General features: G+C 43.8%; 1 protein-coding gene across 1 annotated transcript in view; it reads left to right on the forward strand.

Moving 5' to 3' along the window:
• The window catches only part of NVL (nuclear VCP like), a 258,431-nt gene that overhangs the window by 94,191 nt on the left and 142,785 nt on the right, over window positions 1-21,455 (forward strand). Inside the window, 6 exon segments of the mRNA XM_030194664.1 lie at window positions 712-793; window positions 891-900; window positions 4,590-4,640; window positions 4,643-4,745; window positions 4,748-4,809; window positions 13,413-13,517. Coding sequence (XP_030050524.1) covers window positions 712-793; window positions 891-900; window positions 4,590-4,640; window positions 4,643-4,745; window positions 4,748-4,809; window positions 13,413-13,517 — 413 coding nt within the window.

A 21,455-nucleotide genomic window follows, 5' to 3' on the forward strand; every position in this document is an offset into this window, starting at 1 on the left:
GTTTGGCCCCTAAAGGGCATTGTGCAGTCCTAGAACATTAAGTATTTGTGTCTCCAGCTGATGGTGGATGGTACTGCAGCTCCCATTTGGTTCTTATCAACCAGCTCCTTACCTAGTGCAGTGCCTGGGTGTCAGTTGAGCAGTGAGTCCAGCCAGCAGGAAGAGACTCTTTTTCGTTATGCCGAGTAAGGCAGCAAGCCCCACCTGGCTAAAGTGAGAAACTTGGCCGACAATGCAAAAAAGAGTAAATCTCACTCAAGCTCAGGCACATGTAGACTGCAAGACCAGCAACATAAATGAGCAGATACCTCCCAATAGTAAGGTGAGCGAGGGGTTGAACACAAGCCTTAACAGACACAGCCATTCAGAGGGTTGAATGCAAGACAAAAAACACTTTATTAATATTTAAGTGCTAAGCCTGTTCCTTTCACTGGTTTTAACTGAGAATAAAAAGTCTCTTGGATTCAAGTATAATCCTCCTGTGGGCCTGTCCCTGACAGGGCCATAGTCTGTGTGCACTAGTCTTTGTCTCCAAGTAACATAACATATATACTTTTTTATATACCACCCTCACTACTAGCTCTAGACCAGGCTTGTCAATCTATGACCCGTGGGCTAGAATCTGGCCCACCAAGTTCTTTTTTTCTGTTTCTGGCCCTCATGACAAGTTCTTGTGGTGCTTACAGCAGGATTGCTGTTTCCCTGCCACAGCTCAGCTCTCTGTAAACTTAAACCATGTGGTATCAGAAATCCAGGTTGGTCTTGCAGGTTCAAATCTTGTGAACCTGAAACCGTGAGACCAACCAGACTTTCAGCACCACACAGCTGTAAGCTTGCAGAGAGCTGTGTCACAGTGGAGAAGCATGAATCCTGCTGTTATCTCTCTGCAGCTGGAGCCAGGTGAGGGGAAAAATGGGGGGTGGAGTACCTATATGAGAGAGGAGACAGAGAGACTGACTGGATGAAGGCTGGGGAGGGTGACAATGCGCTGTCCTAATTTGCCAGTATTGGATGCAGCAAAATACGACCTACATGTTTTGGCCACACTGAATGTTACAGAATATAAAATGTGGCCTGCTCTAGACTATTTACAAATAGTATCAAGAAATTGTTACAAAAGTAAATAACAAATCAACCCACTGTGCAGTATTATCCTCACTAACAGAGCTGAACATTTCCATAATTATTTTAATACTTTGAAAAAAGCCAAAATTTAAAGATCATCGAAATCTCATGTAGTCATTCCAAGATGAAACGGACAGTAAACTGAAACAGTTTTTTGCATGATGATTTGAGCATTAAAGAATGAACTGAAAGAACTACGAGTTTATTTTTGTGAATAGATTTGTTAGACTTTTGATTAAGTGAAATTAGAGCTCAAATATTCAGTTCAATTTCCATTGATAATTTTATAAACCAAACACAAGGTTTTAAAATCTATTCTAGCAATTATAGGAAGCCAGTGTAAGGATTTGAGCAACAGTGTACTTCTGTAGAATTTGGATTTATGAAGTAGAATTCTTGCTGCAGTGTTTTGTAATAACTGTAACCTAGAAATAGAAGTTTTAGTCAGTCCTGAGTACAAGAGTTACGGTAATCAATTTTGGAAGATTAAGGTATGTATAATTTGTTTGCAAATCATCTAATGAGAAGAAAGAATGTATCTGTAAAGCATACAAAGGAGAGAAAATACAGGAAGAAGATAAACGTTTGATTTGGTCGTCACCTCTCAAAGCGAGTAATCTACCCAGATGCTCAAACCATGAACCTCGGTTTGTAAGTTTTATAGTTTGACCATTTAATATAGGATGATTGACTGGAATGGAAAAAGATTTACCGTTCACCACAATAGTATTGTCTTGTCAGAGTTAAGTTTCAAATGATGAATAGCCATCCAGTCAGAGATAATTCGAAAACAATCATTCATCATATTAAAAAGACCTTGAGTAGTGTCGGTTAATGGAAAAATGGTCAGGACATCATCCGTATAGATAAATAAAATAGAACTAACACTTTAAGCTCTTTCCCCCAAAAAACTTTAAAAATTTAAGACAGTGGGGATTCCTGCGGTACCCCACAGCCAGGATTCCAAGTAAATCAAACCAGGCCTGGCTCTGGCCTGGCCTCCAGGATTAGAGTTTTCACAAAGTTACAAGATAAGACTTGGTCTACCTGAATCAAGCTTCTGCCACTTACACATATGTGGTGAAGTCGTAGCCTGGAGGGCTGCTTTCTTTTCCCTGGGTCTCTCTGATCTGACTGTGATCTGTGGTTCTATCTGACTGCCTGAACCATTGCCCTCCCTGCTCTGCCATGACTGATACGTGCCCTCTCTGCTCTGTACTGCAGGATTTAATGTTGTTCTGAGAGGGAGTGCTGTCAGGGGAAGCCCTATACTCTCCATCACATTCTGATACAAAGCACATATATAAATAAGGGCTTTACCAGGCAAGACAAAGGAAAGCAATGTTTTGTATACATTTTTCACTCTGCTGTCAAGATGCCGTTTTCTTGGAGAGCAATTCTCAAAGAGTCATTTATGCCTGAAATTGCCCACCCTTTTGCTAGATAAAGTTATGTGTTAGAGAACACAACAGATGTAGCAGCTGTTCTCCATGGACAGCTTGGTATCAGTCTTTAGTTACCCTCTTTCCTTTCCAGGGAGTTGTATTCTACTCAAGCTAAATAAGAGACTGAGATGGTCTGGCATGACGGCTGCAGGTGGAAGGAGGTGCACATGTGTGGTAAGGAACGCAAAAGTTTCTAGAACATACCAAGCTGGGAAGGAACTAATATGGAATTTATTTTTCTGCTTTGTGTTTTCCAAGAAAGCTATATTTTAGCTGTCGGATCTCCAGAATGGACAAAGCGGGAAAACCCAGTTGTAATTTTAACACAGGAAAAAAGTAGGGAGGCAGGGGAAACAGTAATCATATTTTCTGAATTGCATATTTTGTAATGAAGAAGTACCCACAGTGAAAATAGGTGCAAATCTCCTAGTTATTTAGGAGTTCTCAAAGGGAAGTGTGTGTGTGCTTTGCCTTTGATGAATGACAAAAAGTCTGCTGGTGAAAATACTTGTGGAAATTTGTAGCTACCCTCAAGCATTTGACAGTTGTCCCCGTATGATGGAATTCATTTTTCTGCTTTGTTTTTGTTTTGTTGGGTTTTTTTTTGCCCAAAGAAAATTTAACGTGGGTGTTGCTGTGAGGTTTATTATGGAAGAGATGTGCTTATACAAGTTTTGTTACAATACAAACAACTGGGGAAGAGAACCATATATGAGATGAACATAGTAGAAACATAATCTGCAGGCTTTATATTTCAAGGAAAGCATGTGATACTGCTATTAAATATCCTCTGGTGAGCTGTGTTGCTAAATTATTTATTTTCAGTGTGTTTCTGGTTGCCTTAGTAGATAACACCAGGGTGGTTCAGGTAGTACAGTTAACAGATAATGATGATGGGCCTGATCTTAACTCAAGCATTTATTTATTTATTTATTGCATTTGTATCCCACATTTTCCCACCTATTTGCGGGTTCAGTGTGGCTTACAATACATGTGAATGGTGGAACTACAGTTTGTTACAACTCGGTTATGGATTACATTGTGAGTGGTTATGCGAAAACAAAGTTAAAGTGTCGTTAAGGGAATAGAACAATGGAGAAGAACAATGGAACATGGAAAAGAAACAACATGATAATTCCAATCAAAATCAGTACAGTGGAGGAAAAGGAGGAGGCAGTTGAATGTAGATTGGGGCTGGAGAAGAGGACATAGCACCCTGTAAGTGGAAGAAAATGGAGGAGGAAGGCCATAGCAGCAGCTAGAGCCCCAGGGGAAAGGAAGCAGCACTGACTGCAGCAGCAGATTGCACCCCAAGAGAGAGACAGCAAGGAGGCGGCAGCAGATCGGGGCCTAAAGGGAGGAAGAAAGTAGCAGGTGGCAGCAACAGATTGGAGCCAGGAAGGGGGGGGGGGGGGGGTTCTTGTAAATGTAAGCATAAAAATTAAATGACTAAAACAGGCCCTTTTTCTTTTGAAATTGTTAGAAGAGGAATTTTGCTAAATTGAGACACTTCATGATAACCAAGACAAGACAAGAAGCGGAAGCGTGAGTAGATGGTTTTTAAATTCAGACCAGAAAAGGAAATGAGGTAGCATCCTAGAGATCAGGTGGTAAGTTTTATTCTTGAGGAAAAGTATAAGGGGACATGGAATGCAGAAGCTATGGCAAACCTGTTTGGAACCACTCTCCTCCACCTACCCTCCTCATCCTTCCTGTACACATTAATTGATTTGATTTGCTTACTTTATTTATTATTATTTTTGTCTATTAGATTGTAAGCTCTTTGAGAAGGGACTGTCTTTCTTCTATGTTTGTGCAGCGCTGCGTACGCCTTGTAGTGCTATAGAAATGCTAAATAGTAGTAGTAGTAGTATTGATCTTTAAGACTGTATGCATTCTTGCATGAAGGTAGTTTGGAAAGCCTGGAAGTGTTGGAGCCCCGTGCACATACGTTATCTTTGATGGGCTACGTGGCTGCCCTCATGCTGTTACTGCCATGTCTTCTTGTTTTGATCTGAGGATGAGTTGCAGAGGCTGCTGGTGCTGCCTGAAGGAGCCGACCCCACTGCTGGAGGAGCAAGCTGCAGAAGCTGTATATCAAGATGGAAGATTTCATTGTAGCACTGTCATCTGTGCAGCCCTCTGCCAAGAGAGAAGGCTTTGCCACCGTCCCTGACGTACTTGGGCTGACATTGGAGCCTTAGAGCAGGTCCGGGAGGAGCTCACCATGGCTATACTGGTAAGAAGGAAAGCTAAGGTACATGGAATCTTACAGTAGTAAAACCATTCTGTGCCAGTATGTTCAAACTCAAACTGGTTCAGAATTATAAAGGTGAAATGTAATTATAGCAGCATTAAATGTCCACTCATAGTCTAAACAAATGTTTGGATTTTGGCCATAGGTGGAACTTCTACTGTTGCTATAATTTTCTCTCCACTGCCTAGTAAACCATGCTCTACTGTTTGTGTGAGTCTCGAGGGCAGACTGTTTCAGGATACTAAGAAAAGCCATCATGACCTTCTCTGTCTTTTATCACAGCAGTTCTGAAACTTTACTATATCAAACCCTTCTAATAACTTCATTTACACCACCTCTTGCCCACTGTATCCCAGGTCCTTTCCCTCCTTTAATCTACGATTCTGTGGCCATCCTCATTCCTCTGGGCTAGGAATAGAACAGTGAAGCTTTATACTCACTATCTACCGCTTCAGTGGCATTCTTTTGAGCCTCTCAGTACTGTATGGATAGATCACAAACTAAAACACAGAGCTAAGAGCATTACAGGAGAGGCAGCAAGAGGTAAATATGAAACTCCACTCTCTGCCATTGGATAAGAGGCTAGAGGACCACTGGGATGGAAAATAGAGGTGAAGAGAATTGTCTGTGTCAGCTGTCTTGGATGCTCCCCAGAAACCCCTAGTTCAGTGATTCCCAAACCTGTCCTGGGAGAACCCCAGGCAGCCAGATTTTCAGGATATCCACAATGAATATTCATGAAACCAATTTGCATATACTGCCTCCTTGGTATGTAGATCTAACTCATGCATATCACTGTGGATTTCCTGAAAACCTGACTGGCTGGGGGTTCCTCCAGGACAGGTTTGAAAAACCCTCATTTTATCAAATCTGATTATCTGGGATTTTGCCCGGTACTTGTGACCTGGATTGGCCACTGTTGGAAACAGGATACTGGGCTTGATGGATCTTTGTCCCCGTATGGCAAGGCTTATGACGTTAGGCAATGTATATTCTAATGGCCTTGACTTGGCCTCTGTTAACTCCAGCTGCCATCATATATTGCAGACATATCTGTGCTTGGCACCCATATGGCCACAGTGTTCTACATTATATATTATATATTCTGTCCTAATTAGATTGTAAGGTCTGTCGAGCAGGGACTGTCTCTACAAGTTCAAGTGTACAGCGCTGCGTACGTCTAGTAGCGCTTTAGAAATGATTATTAGTAGTAGTATATATCCAGTGGCTGTGGTAGCTCTCCTGTTCTGCTGTAGGTATGGCATTTACTGCTGTTGTAGTAAATAAATGCGGAAACTCAATCAGACTATATGAGCAAGGGGTTAGTGGTGGAGGAAGGATCACATATAAAGAGGATGACGAGTAAAGGGAGAGTGCGGAAAATGAGATGGAAATGAACCAAGAAAAGGAGAATACAACAGAGCAGGAAAAAAAATCAACTGAAAGAGGAGAAGTGACATCCTAGACTTGAAGGCAGCTTGATTCTTTTCCTCTAACCCGCTCTTCAGCAAATCCTCTCATCGGCGTGTTTTTAGCACTGAATTGTTGGTAAACAGTTTGGTGTTGAAATAAGAAGGTGGCAATTATGAGTAGAGCCATTTCGGGGGCGCTGGGAAAGTGGTGGAGAAGACGCCAAAAAGATCTCCGCTAAGCAGCAAGTCGCCATGTGGTCCTAAATCCACCACTTGAATCGATTCGGATTCTGCTCTTTCGGGGGCGGGACTCGGTAGACTGCTCAAAGAGAATGCTGAGTCATTTTGCTGAAATAAAGGAGGAAATTAAGGCATCTAGAGTGGACATCGTGGAACGTATTGATCAGTTGAGTGCGGACATGCGAGATTTGGGAGGCTGAGCAGCGGAGCTGGAAGTGAAAATGGATGAGCATGCTGATTCATTGAGTGCTTCGCAAGCTAAGATTACTAAGCTGTTTGATCATCATGAAGATATGATACATAAACTTGATTTGGAAAATAGAGGCCGGCACAAGAATTTGCATTTTCAGGGAGTTCCAGAGGGAGGTGAAACGGAGGATGTTCCGACTGTTGTTAAACTACTATGTACTCTTGAGCACGGAGGCTGAGGTGGAAGCCTTCAGTTTGAAAGAGTGCATAGAGCGATGGGGAGGCCTAGAGATTTGGCACCTAAAGATATTGTGGTGCGCTTTTTGTGCTATACAGACAAGGAATTGATTTTGTCTAAAGCTCGCCAGCATACTCAATTGAAATTCAACGAGGCCATGGTGTTTGTCTATTAGGATCTTTTGCCGTATACTTTACAGCAGCGGAGACAGATGAAGCCTGCTTTGGATCTATTATTGGCGGCATGTGTTAGCTACAGATGGACATTTCCATTTGCCTTGTCTTTTACAGTGGCGGGCAGGTTTCATCGGGTTCGCCAGCTGAGTGAGGCATGGAAGATTTTGCACGCTGAGGGTTTGGCTCCTTCCGCGCACCCTCAAGCTGTGATGGCGCCTGAAACTTGGGAGAAGTTGCAGCGTTGGCAGAGGGTCGAGTCAGTTCAAAAGAAAAAGCAGCGTGCAGCTACATCGGGGGGGGGGGGGGGGGGGGGGGGGGGGGGGGGGGGACGACGAATCCACCGTGAAGAACCAGTTTGATGCTAGAGGAACTCTGTGGCTGTAGTTGTGATGACTTGAGAACATTTGGTTGTTATTGACTGGCTCTATATACTGCTTAGGACATTGTTTACTGTTACTGTTTTCTTTGATTTACAATGAGGCTGAAGGGATATTAATTGTAAGGTATGGGGAAGTTGAGTGGGGGGTGGATGTGAGGGGGATTTGGTTGTGTTGGGCCTGGGGGGTCATGCCCTCTATTTCTCATCTTGGGGATTACCTATCTGGTTTGGGACCGCTGGGATGGTGGCTGATGTGATTAACTTTGGGATAGTGGGGGGGGGGGGGGGGGGGAGAGGGGTCTGGGTGGGGTGAGGGAGTGGGGAGGGGGGTTGGTGGAGGTTGGAGTTACAGTGTCTTTCACCATCAAATATTAGGCCATGGAGTGCTTTGTGTGTAAGATTGAATGGCAGACTTCAAAGTTTTACGTATAATGTTAAGGGTTGAATTCCCCATTTAAAAGATATTTTTTAGTGCGGGAGTTGCGCCTGGTGCTTCCGCATGTGGTCTTTTTACAAGAGACCCATTTCCTTAAACAACACGAGGGACTATTGTCTTGTTCCCAATACCCAATCATTTATCATGCATCAGATGTGCATGGGGCTAAGAAACGAGGAGTAGCTATTATGTTTCATAGGGATGTGCAAGTGCAGCTTCTTCATTTGAAGAGAGATCCAGAAGGCTGGTACCTTCTTTTACATATTCTGTTGGAGCAGGAGGAATATACTTTGGCGTGTGTCTATGTGCCAAACGAACATCAGGATATTTTTTTTTATGCATCTCCTGCAGGTTTTAAAATAATTTGCTAGTGGCAAATTGATTGTGGCAGGGGATTTCAGTGCTACTATGCAGCCAAATTTAGATCGCTCAGCTCCTCCTGCTCCGACGGATTATAGGATTTCTCAAGCCTTGGGAGGCTTTCTGGAGATATTGGGTCTATATGATGTGTGGAGATTTGGGCATCCCAATGTTAAAGATTACACTTTTTATTCTCATGCCCATTCCTCGCATTCCCGGCTGGATTATGTTTTTCTGGACAAAACTTTGTTTGATATTCATTGCAGTTCTTTTATAGGACATACTACTATCTCTGATCATGCTCCGGTGCGGACTATTATACCATCTTTGTGTCAAGAGGTCAGAGATAGGAGATGGTCGTTTAACAATACTTTGCTGCAGGACCCAGAGATTGTTAAGAATTTTGTTACTATTTTAAAGGATTATTTCGATATTATTATGGAGTCTGGACCATCTCTGGGGACTGTATGGGATGCCTTTAAGGCAGTGTCTAGGGGATATTTTATCCAGCAGGCGAGTCAGCGTACCAAGTCTCAATGTGTGCGCTTGGCTAATTGTACGCAGCGTTTGGCTACTTCGGAAGATCGGTTTAGGGCCCTTGGGTTGGTCTCTGATTTCCGGAAGCTTCAGGCTGTGAGGTTGGAATTGGCAGCCTTATATGATGATAGTTTGCAATTTGTTAATGCACGTTTGAAACAGGTACAGTTATGAATGTACTAATAATCCTGGGCGTCTATTGGTAGCGAAGTTGCGTCAGCTGAGGGCTGATCGGCACATTTTGAAGGAGAGGGATGTAGATGGGACCTTTTTAATGAAGTCCTTCCCAAATACAGGAGCGTTTTTCTCAGTTTTATCGGACTCTGTATACTGAAGATCCCACTGTGAAGTCTGAGGATATTGATAGCTATTTAGCTTCTCAGTCCTTGCCTGAGTTGTCGGCACCCCAGAGGGAGGTGGTTGGGAGGCTCCAGTGACGGTAGTTTTGGCGGGTTATTAAGGATTTGCCGACGGGGAAGGCACCTGGCTTGGATGGATTTACAAACGAATTCTGCAGGGCTTTTGCTAAGAATTTGGCACCTTATCTGGCATTGGTAATTAATTCGGTGCGGGAGGGAGAGCCCTTGCCCTCGATCTATGATGGAGACTTGGTTGGCTGTTATCCCAAAGCCGGATAAGGATGAGTCGGATTGTGCATCTTATTGACCCATATCTATTTTAAACATGGATGTTAAAAGTTTGGCAAAGGTACTGGCCAATCGTTTGGTAGTATGCTTCCTAGTTTGAGCCATCCAGACCAGGTGGAGTTCGTGGCAAAGAGGCAGGCTATGGATAATATTAGAAGAACACTTGATTTGCTTTACGTCTCTCAGATCACGGACCAGCCACTTTGTTTGCTTGGACTAGATACAGAAAGGCCTTTGACAGGGTACATTGGGGATATTTGGATAGGTCCTGAACAAAATTTGGGGTGGGTCCGTTTTATAGGTCTTGGATTCAGGCTTTTTATTCTTCTCCAAAAGCTTGTGTGAGAAATAATGGCGGGAACTCAGAGCTTTTTTTCATTGTCCTGAGGAACTCGCCAGGGGTGCCCTCTGTCTCCCCTTCTCTTTGCAATGGCTATGGAGCCTCTGGCGGTGGCTATTAGGGCCAATTTGAATATTTCGGGAGTTTCAGTGAGGGATATGGAATTTAAAATAGCGTTGTTTGCTGATGACGTTCTTCTGTCTTTGACTCGTCTGTTGGTCTCCTTGCCTAATTTACTGAAAGAGATTGAAGCTTATTCAGCTATTTCTGGTTATAAATTGAATGCTACCAAATCTGTGGGCCTGGCGGTCCAGGTACCTCCCAGACTTTGGAGACGCTTCAGACTTCTTTTACTTTTAAGTGGTCTACTAGGGATATTCGCTATTTGGGGGTCCAGATACTCTGGAGGCTAGGGGATTTATTTTCTGTTAATTACCCGGTTCTTCAGAGGACGATTTACAAAGACTTGGACCGTTGGAATACTATTGGTCTTTCGTGGTTTGGGAGGATTGCATCGGTTAAAATGAATGTTTTACCTCATTTATTGTAGTTATTTCAAGTGCTTTCCCTGCGTTTATCGAGATCTTTTTTGACTAACTTCCAGGATCGTTTAATCCGGTTTGTTTGGAACCAAAAACGCCCGCATCTGCCGTTCCTTTTATATAAACGTAAACCAGAAGGTGGGTTAGAGGTACCTAATTTATGTTGGTATTACTGTGCGGCCCAGTCTTGTTCCGCGATTGAGTGGTTTCATGGGGCGGATTATAAATTGTGTATATATTTATTGAGCAACATTTGATAGGAGCCCGCAGGTTGGGGCATTTAATGTGGCTTCCAGCGAAGCATAGAGGAAATGTTGAACAGTATCCGCCCACAGTGAGTGCCATTTTTCATTATTGGGATTTATTATTTTCTGCTAAGACCACTCCTTTGTCTAAGCATACCCCGATTGCGGATAATCCATTGTTTTTGCCGGGTGTTGGGGTAACTTGATTTCATAGATGGGCGCTGGAGGGCTTGGACATGTGGGGGAAGTTGTATGAGAAGGGGGTGTATATTTCCTTTGAGATTCTTATGAAGGATTATCGGCTTAGACCTAGTGATTATTATGCATATACTCAGCTGAAACATTGTTTGCAAATTCCTGCTTATCGATCTTGTATAGTTCGGGAAGATTCTTATTTAGAAGATCTCTGTGAGGATTCAAGGAGTACTCAGGGACTGATTACTTGTCTGTATGGGTTCTTAGCCAAGCGTCTTAAACCCTATACTTTACATAGACGGAATTGGGAAAAAGAAATTGGACTTTACATTACCAGATGATGACTGGTTGATTATGGAAAGAGCGCTTTTAAAGTCCTCTTTGGCGGTGGCCTTGAAGGAAATGCAATCAAGGTCTTTTATATCGTTGGTATCTCACTCCGGTGAGATTATACCATATGTTTCCTAATGAGTCTCCTAACTGTTGGCGGGGTTGTGCAGTACCGGGAATGATGGGTCATATTTAGTGGCTGTGTCCAAAGGCGCGGGCATACTGGAGGACGCTGCAGTCCCGTCTACAGAAATGGTTAGGTAGACTGGTATAGTGGCATCCATTGGTATTTTTGCTTGGTAAGAAGTCGGAGGGACTTACTCTCTATCAATCTTTGTTGGTGCGTCATGCTATGCATGCTGCTTGCCTAAATTTGGTGAAGCATTGGAAATCACATATGGTACATTTGTTGGTAAGGTGGATTTCTAAATTGTGGTATATATGTGAGATGGAGCGTTTGACGGCTTTGAAAAAGAAGACATTGCCCAGGTGGGAATTGGTATGGGAACCCTTTTTGAAAGCGTGTTCTGCTTGAATGTGGGAAGTGTTGTGTCATTGGTATTAGGGATGGTGAAGGGGGGAGGGTTGCTGAGGGGTGGGTTGGGGGGTGGGGAACCATGGGGGGTTATAATCTTGTTTGTAATCGTGATTATAAAATATGGAGGCTGGTTGTGTTATCATTGTTTATATAGAGCTTCGCAGGTTGTGACAGCTTGTTTTTCTATACTGTATGTTTTCATTACCGATCTGTTACCTGTGTTTGTTCAATAAACAGTCTCTGCAAATGTAAAAAAAAAAAAAAAAATCAACTGAAAGCACACAACAAGGATGGAAGGCTAGTTCTTGTTAGGATTGCGTGCTTTGTGTGTGTAGTTATTCTTTGCTCTTATTGCCAAATCACTCCGGGCCAGATGCACTGAACAATTGTTAGAGCCCTTCCCTTACCGATTCCCTTAGCGAATCGGTAAGGAACGGGCATGCATTAAGGAAAGGGAATGCAAATGAGCTTGCATTCTCTATTCCATTGTTAAACAATCGGCCAATTGGCCGGTCGAGCATGCGCAGAGTAGCCAAGCGTTATGCTGGTTGCTCTACGCATGCCAAATACGCCTCCCTGTGCCGCCTGAAGACGCCGCTCTGCTCACCCCCTCTGATGCAGCTCGATCCAGAGGACAGTGCAATTGAGGACGCCCATCAAAAAAAAAAAAAAACGTCCATTTTGACCGTCATTCCCCCCCCCCCCCCCCCTGCAATAATAAAAACGTCTTTTTTGGCAGTGCTTCACTCAGCTGAGAGACCTGGAAGTCCCTGAGCCAATCACAATGCGTTTAGCTCAGCTAAACACACTGTGATTGGCTCAGAGACTTCCAGGTCTCTCAGCTGAATGAAGCACTGCCAAAAAAGACATTTTTACTATTTGGGGGGGGGGGGGGGGGGGGATGACGGTCAAAATGGACGTTTTTTTTTTTTTTGATGGGCGTCCTCAATTGCACTGTCCTCTGGATCGAGCTGCATCGGAGGGGGCGAGCAGCGCGGCATCTTCGGGGGAGGGATGATGGCCAAAATGGACTTTTTTTTTTTTTTGAATGGGCGTCCTCAACTGCACTGTTGAGCCGCATCAGAGGGGGTGAGCGGCGTGGCGCCTTGGGGCGGGGGGGGGGATGACGGCCAAAATAGACATCGTTTTTTTTTAAAGCGGGGCACTTTTTTTTTTTTTACTTTGTAGCAGTTTTTCAATCCCACGCAGGCCCAACGAGAGGTGCAGACCTCTCGTTAGATTTTCCAGCGTTAACGTTAAGGCAATCGGGAAAAGGTTAGTGCATCTCATTACAATAGGGTTTCTACACAACTTGCTCATCTGCATTCCGTTTTCGTTAGCTGCTACCGTCGTCGGAAAAAAGTCTTCCATGCATGCCAGGGTTTACTACTTGCTCGTTAATGGCTCATTAAGTTTAGTGCATCTGGCCCTCCTTTCCTGAAAATTGTTCTGGTGCATCTGTTTCTGATACTTCCTGGTTAGGAAATTGCTGATGGCTTTCCTTATGTACAAATTCCAGTGTTTTATTAAATTTGTCAGTCAGAGAAAAAAAAGGGTGATTGCCTTTGTTTGGTATTTGTCTTATAAACAGATTTGTGTAGTACTTTTGTGCAGAGTGCTTTATAAGCAGAAAGAGCACAGGTACAATTCCTGCTTATCCTCAAAAGAATGAATACTGGGGTTTAAAATCTGTGAGCCTCAAGTTTACCTGAATGTCACCAAAATGATCTTTCTTGTTTTACCTGTTCACACAGTAATTGTTGTATATATTTGTTTCTGAGGCTCCTGTGCGGAATCCAGAGCAGTTCAAAGCTCTTGGCCTAGCAGCGCCTGCTGGTGTTCTTCTTGCTGGACCCCCTGGCTGTGGCAAAACGTTGCTGGCAAAGGTACTGTAAAGTTAAAAAGAAAAGAAAAAGTAAATGGGAAAAATAAAAATGTGCTGATTTGGAGTCATGCTATTGGTATACCTAGAAACTCTACAGATTTGACCTGAAGCTTTTGAAAGAGTTTCCAAATTATTAACCAATGTTTTGAGAGAGGAAGCCCTGCTGCTCTTCCATCTCCCCTTTTCACTTGATAAGAGTGGTGCCATGGAAACATGTGCAAGACAGACCTACAGTTTTTCTGTATGGAGTGGAAGAGGCAGAGAGGAGGAAGGAACACTAATATGGTTATTAGCAGGATTAAATGTTAAGCAGTTTATAAGAACAATTTTGTCTGATTTCCTAAGAGTCTGTCTATGAGAGAAAAAGTTTAATAAGTCAGACTGTCAGTCAGATATGTCCATGAAAAATACATTTTTTTTTCTTTAAGGACAAGCAGGATATTCTGTTCCCACACATGGGATGATATCATCTGACAGAGCCGAAGGCCCTGAAAACTAGTAGAGATTTCTAGAGCCATTCTCTACACATGTGCAGGTCTTGCTATGTCTGTGTTATTGCATGTGTATTGCGCCACTTTATCCACGGGGCCCACCAGACTTTTTTATTTATTTTTTTTAATCTATGCAGCTTTTTCACAAGAGTGAGAACATTATGAAAGTTGTCTTTCATGTTGTGCGGCCTCTTAAAAAGTCCTTGTTTGTCTACCATTTGTGGAGCTCAAATCCTATTAAGTAAATCAAATAAAATTCTTGGAATTCGGAGATCACGTGATGCAGTGAGCTGGGAGGAAGCTTCCAACAGTAGCTCCGGGCCCCACACCATTCACTACGGTACTATATTGCTAAGCAGTGCACTTTACTACTCCTTAAGTGACTCTCTGAAAAGCTATTACATGGACAAATACCTGGGTAAGTCTTTTGCAACAATGACACAGAAATCTGCAAAGCAAACAAGAGCAAGAGCAAACTCGGAAGTGGAGATTCCAAGATGGCGGAGGTTCTTGCCCCAGAGCCTGTAGTGTTTACAGATTCACAGCTTCTACAATTAACGGCAGCAGTAACGAAGGCTCTGGAACTTCGTTGGGACACAGTGACACAAATATTGGACAGTTATTTAACCACACTAGATGGTCTTGGTATCAGAATGGGAGACCTAGAAACTTGTGTGTCAGCATTAGAGGATGATTCGCGAGTGCAAGGCCCGGATCTAGCTCGCTTGCATAAACAGCTCGAGGAACACTCCCGAAAACTAGAGGCCCTGGAAAATAGGTCAAGGCGGAATAACCTGCACATTATAGGAATTCCGCAGCGCATATTAATACATCCCTTGTTCCTCACCCTACCTAGTTCACGCTGTTAGTTTCTCCCCTCCTAATTGCTTCTTTTATGCTTGCCTAACCTTTAAGTTTTTACTCTTAATTAATTCTCTGTAAGCCACATTGCGCCTGCATGAGTGGGAAAATGTGGGATATAAGCAACAAATAAATAAATAAATAAATACCAGAGCAAAATTTAACTACCTGGCTGGAAGGTTGGCTCGTTAAAGAATTGGCATTGTCTGACTCTATGGGACCATCGGTAATTGAAAGAGCGCACCGGGTGGGCCGACAGACTGACAGCAAGAATTGTCCCCGAGTCAATTTTAAATTATAGACATAAGTTGGATGGACATACTGCATGGATTTCGCTTAAAAGGAGATACCTTGACATGCGAGGGGCAGCAGATTTTGATAATTCAGGATTTCTTGCCGGCAGAGCAGGAGCAGTGTCGCCAGTTTCACCCCTTGTGCTCTACTGTCATAAAGAAAGACCTCAGATTTGTCTTGCTGTATCCTGCGCAACTCAAAATTTCTTCCCAGGGGGTATGGCACACCTTTGCAACAGTGGTGGAAACAAGGAAATGGCTTGATGAGAAAAAGTTGTTGGATGCTGATTGAGGTGCATGAATGCCTAGTTTTATGTTATAGCTGTTAACTACTCTGTACACTGTATAGGTTTATAAAAGGGCATAGCTTAAATTTGGTTGTTACAGTTGTGGTGTGGGTCCTTAGCAGCAACGGAGATCTCTTCTATTCCTCCAGATATAATATGTATCTGGGAGATGGATTGGGGTTCTTTTGAGAACACGGGAGGGCAGGGAAGGTTTGGGTGGAGGAAGGGGGGTGGGAACGCAACTTGGTCTGCATTTGTATAGATTTGTTTGGGGCAGTGCAGGGGGGTCAAACGATAACTTGGAGAGCTGGCTATGGTGGGTTTTAATTTTGTGGGTCCTATTGTCCTATTACCAGGTCCCTTTAAAATGGTATGAGATGCAGCGAGAGGGGTGCTATCCAGTCTTTTGCATTGAGTGTCACATGTATGATTATCTCCCAATTGGTGAGGTGTCATATGTGTGTGCCCGATGCAAAGAGCTCCTAGCTCTCAGAGAACGTGTCCGTTCTCTTGAGGCTAGAGTAGCAGACTTGATGGAGGCTGAGGGAGACAGAGAGGTACATAGAGGAGACCTACAGGGATGTTGTAGAGAAGTCCCACCTCCAGTCAGGTAGCCCCTGTGCTACCTTGGAGGAGGGAGGTCTCCTAGAAGGAGAGCATCACCCTGGTGAAGTAGGAAGTACTCCTGTAGCCAGGACCTGCCCACCAGGGGATGTATTATCCTTTCGCACCGAGGATATATCTCCAAATGTTGCCCGGGAGGGAAAGGTTAGGACAGCTGTTGTACTTGGTGATTCGATCATTAGGCATATAGATAGCTGGGTGGCTGGTGGACGTGAGGATCGCCTGGTGACTTGCCTGCCTGGTGCGAAGGTGGCGGACCTCACGCGTCACCTAGATAGGATTTTATATAGTGCTGGGGAGGAGACGGCTGTCTTGGTACATGTGGGTACTAATGACATAGGAAAATGTGGGAGAGAGGTTCTGGAAGCAAAATTTAGGCTCTTAGGTAGAAAGCTGAAATCCAGATCCTCCAGGGTAGCATTTTCTGAAATGCTACCTGGCCACGCGCAGGGCCCAAGAGACAGGCAGAGCTCCAGAGTCTCAATGCGTGGATGAGACGATGGTGCAGGGAGGAGGGCTTTAGATTTGTTAGGAACTGGCAACATTCTGGGGAAGGGGGAGCCTATTCCGAAAGGATGGGGCTCCATCTTAACCAGAGTGGGACCAGGCTGCTGGCATCGGCGTTTAAGAAGGAGATAGAGCAGCTTTTAAACTAGAAATGGGGGAAGGCCGACAGTCGCTCAAAAGAGCATGGTTCGGGATAAGGTATCTTTCAAAGATATCACCATAACAGGGAAGATAGAGTATCCTGATAGTGAGTTGCAAAAGAGACTGTAGTAGATCGGGTATCTTTAAATAACAATAAAAATCAGACAAAAGATTGCCAATTAATACTGTCAAGTACTAAGCATGATGTACTTAGGAACAACAAACATAGTTTGAAATGTCTATATGCGAATGCCAGGAGCCTAAGAAATAAGATGGGGGAGTTGGAATATATTGCACTAAATGAAAAATTAGAGATATAGGCATCTCTGAGACCTGGTGGAAGGAGGATAACCAGTGGGACACTGTCATACCGGGGTACAAATTATATCGTAGTGATAGGGTGAATCGGATTGGTGGAGGGGTAGCATTGTATATTAACGAGAGCCTTGAATCAAATAGATTGAAAATTCTGCAGGAAACAAAACACTCCTTGGAATCACTGTGGATTGAAATTCCATGTGCAAAGGGGAAAAGGATAGTGATAGGAGTGTACTACCGTCCGCCTGGCCAGGACGAACAGACGGATGCGGAAATGTTAAAGGAAATCAGGGACGCAAACAAACTGGGCAACACAATAATAATGGGGGATTTCAATTACCCGCATATAGACTGGGTTAATGTAACATCTGTGCACGCAAGGGACATAAGATTTCTTGATGAAATCAAGGACAGCTTCATGGAACAGCTAGTTCAGGAGCCGACAAGAGAAGGAAAAATACTAGACTTAGTCCTTAGTGGTGCTCATGATCTAGTGCAGGGGGTAACGATACGAGGGCCGCTTGATAACAGTGATCATAATATGATCGGTTTTGATATTGGCATTGAAGGAAGTGAAACTAGGAAATCAAGTACGCTAGCGTTTAACTATAGAAAAGGTGATTACGACAAAATGAGAAAAATGGTGAAAAAAAGACTGAAAGGAGCAGCTCGCAGAGTAAAAAACTTGCATCAGGCGTGGATGCTGTTTAAAAACACCATCCTGGAGGTTCAGGACAAATATATTCCACGTATTAGAAAAAAGGGAAAAAAGACTAAACGTCAGCCGGCGTGGCTAAACAGTAAGATAAAGGAAATCATTAGAGCCAAAAAACAATCCTTCAGAAAGTGGAGAAGAGAACCAACTGAAAGTAACAGGATAGATCATAAGGAATGCCAAGCCAAATGCAAAGCGGAGATAAGGAGGGCAAAAAAGGACTTTGAGAAGAAATTAGCGTTGGAAGCAAAAATACATAGTAAAAATTTTTTTAGATACATTAAAAGCAGGAAACCGGCCAAAGAGTCGGTTGGGCCGCTGGACGAAAATGGTGTTAAAGGGGCGATCAAGGAGGACAAAGCCGTAGCGGAGAAAATTAAATTGAATTCTTTGCTTCGGTCTTCACCGGGAGGATTTGGGGGGGACACCAGTGCCGGAAAGAATATTGAAGCGGGGGAGTCGGAGAAACTAAACAAATTCTCTGTAACCTTGGAGGATGTAATGGGTCAGTTCAGCAAGCTGAAGAGTAGTAAATCACTGGGACCTGATGGTATTCATCCCAGAGTATTAATAGAACTAAAAAATGAACTTGCGGAGCTACTGTTAGAAATATGCAATCTGTCCCTAAAATCGAGTGTAGTACCGGAAGACTGGAGGGTAGCCAATGTTACTCCGATTTTTAAGAAGGGTTCCAGAGGAGATCCGGGAAATTATAGACCGGTGAGTCTGACGTCGGTGCCGGGCAAGATGGTGGAGGCTATTATTAAGAATAAAATTGCAGAGCATATACAAAAACATGGACTGATGAGACAAAGTCAGCACGGATTTAGTGAAGGGAAGTCTTGCCTCACCAATCTAATGCATTTTTTTGAGGGGGTAAGCAAACATGTGGACAATGGGGAGCCGGTTGATATTGTATATCTGGATTTCAGAAGGCGTTTGACAAAGTGCCGCACGAAAGACTCCTGAAGAAATTGCAGAGCCATGGAATCGGAGGTAGGGTATTATTATGGATTAAGAACTGGTTGAAAGATAGGAAGCAGAGAGTAGGATTGCGTGGCCAGTATTCTCAGTGGAGGAGGGTAGTTAGTGGGGTCCCGCAGGGGTCTGTGCTGGGTCCGTTGCTTTTTAATGTATTTATAAATGACCTAGAGATGGGAATAACTAGTGAGGTAATTAAATTCGCCGATGACACAAAATTATTCAGGGTCGTCAAGTCGCAGGAGGAATGTGAACGATTACAGGAGGACCTTGCGAGACTGGGAGAATGGGCGTGCAAGTGGCAGATGAAGTTCAATGTTGACAAGTGCAAAGTGATGCATGTGGGTAAGAGGAACCCGAATTATAGCTACGTCTTGCAAGGTTCCGCGTTAGGAGTTACGGATCAAGAAAGGGATCTGGGTGTCGTCGTCGATGATACGCTGAAACCTTCTGCTCAGTGTGCTGCTGCGGCTAGGAAAGCGAATAGAATGTTGGGTGTTATTAGGAAGGGTATGGAGTCCAGGTGTGCGGATGTTATAATGCCGTTGTATCGCTCCATGGTGCGACCGCACCTGGAGTATTGTGTTCAGTACTGGTCTCCGTATCTCAAAAAAGATATAGTAGAATTGGAAAAGGTACAGCGAAGGGCGACGAAAATGATAGTGGGGATGGGACGACTTTCCTATGAAGAGAGGCTGAGAAGGCTAGGGCTTTTCAGCTTGGAGAAGAGACGGCTGAGGGGAGATATGATAGAAGTGTATAAAATAATGAGTGGAATGGATCGGGTGGATGTGAAGCGACTGTTCACGCTATCCAAAAATACTAGGACTAGAGGGCATGAGTTGAAGCTACAGTGTGGTAAATTTAAAACGAATCGGAGAAAATTTTTCTTCACCCAACGTGTAATTAGACTCTGGAATTCGTTGCCGGAGAACGTGGTACGGGCGGTTAGCTTGACGGAGTTTAAAAAGGGGTTAGATAGATTCCTAAAGGACAAGTCCATAGACCGCTATTAAATGGACTTGGAAAAATTCCGCATTTTTAGGTATAACTTGTCTGGAATGTTTTTACGTTTGGGGAGCGTGCCAGGTGCCCTTGACCTGGATTGGCCACTGTCGGTGACAGGATGCTGGGCTAGATGGACCTTTGGTCTTTCCCAGTATGGCACTACTTATGTACTTATGTACTTATGTACTTATGTACATTGTTCGGACACAAGCACCAGTGGTCACTGAGGGAGGTGGGTGAGCTCATGAGTCCAAATGATAGACAAATCTTTGGCTTAGCCTCTTGGGTCCTACAGGGATTGCAACATGGAATGTTGGGAGAATAACATCCCCGGTGAAACGTTCCAAAATACTTACAGCTTTGAATCGGCATAAGATTGACTTAGCCTGCCTACAAGAGACACACCTGACTGATGTGGAACACGCTAAATTACAACGCTCATGGGTGGGAGAGGTACAATTCGCCTCACCTCAAGGTAGACGAGGTGGAGTAGCAGTCAAGAGGTCGGGCATTTTTTCATCTTTTGCCCATTCCCTCGGGGTGATAGATGCGTGCCGTGTGCTTCACCCAGGAGAATGTGATTGCACACATCATCATTCTAGGGCGCATGGAACTCAGGCTAGGCTAGACTACATTTTAGTGGAACGCTCATAGTTCAGTGCTGTTCTCTCTGCGACAGTAGGCCCAGAAGAGATTTCTGACCACTCCCAGTGTGGATAGATTTTGAAACAGTGGCGGATAAATATAATGGTCCAGGGTGGCTTTATCCTTCCTATCTATACGACGACATTGATTTCAAGAAATATATACAAAAGAAATGGTCCGAATATGCTTTTAATAATGCCCTGCATGAGGACCAGCCATTGTTGTACTGGTCAGCATCTAAAGTGGTTCTCAGGGGGGATGTAATCGCATATGTGCAGGCCCATAAGAAATGGTTGACAGCAGGCATACTGCAACTGGAAGATAGGTTGAAGAAGGTTAAGCGGGCTCAAATTCAGCGACTGACTAGAGATACTTTAGAGACCTTGCAAGCTACCCAAATAGCACTAAATGCTTTATTGCATGAAATGGAAACTAATTCTTTACTTTATCGCAAGTGCAGATTACAGAGATTTGGGAACCGCCCAGGGAGACTATTAGCGCAGGTGATCAAGAACTGGGGAGGGCCGCGGCAATAACTGTGATACGAGATGACTCTGGGAACCTAACAAATGACTGAGCCAAAATAGCACAGGTTTTTACCTCTTATTTTTCATCTTTATACACCGCAGATAGTTCACCCCTTGATCAATATTTAATAGATTGTCTGAAGGATGCAGGTCTTCCCAAGTTGACATCGACTGAGCTGGAGTCCCTTAATGCCCCACTACAACTGTCTGAACTTCAGGCAGTGGTTAAATCGCTGAAACTGCACTCTGCCCCTGGGCCCAATGGATATACGGGAGAATACTATAAGATACTGTCTCCAAGGGTGCTAGGAGCGCTGTTGGACTATTACGAAGAGGTGATACATACGGGTCAGTTCACCTCATATGCAAATGCAGCTTCGATAACATTATTACCCAAACCGGGCAGGCCGAGCAAGAATAAGGAGTCTTATAGGCCAATGTCTTTATTGAATGTGGACTTTAAGTTGTTATCTAAAATACTGGCAGAATGTTTGGCCCCCCTGATACCTAGATTAATAGGAACAGAACAGGTGGGGTTCAT

The sequence above is a fragment of the Microcaecilia unicolor genome, chromosome 3 (genome assembly GCF_901765095.1).
Source record: "Microcaecilia unicolor chromosome 3, aMicUni1.1, whole genome shotgun sequence".
Lineage (NCBI taxonomy): Eukaryota > Metazoa > Chordata > Amphibia > Gymnophiona > Siphonopidae > Microcaecilia > Microcaecilia unicolor.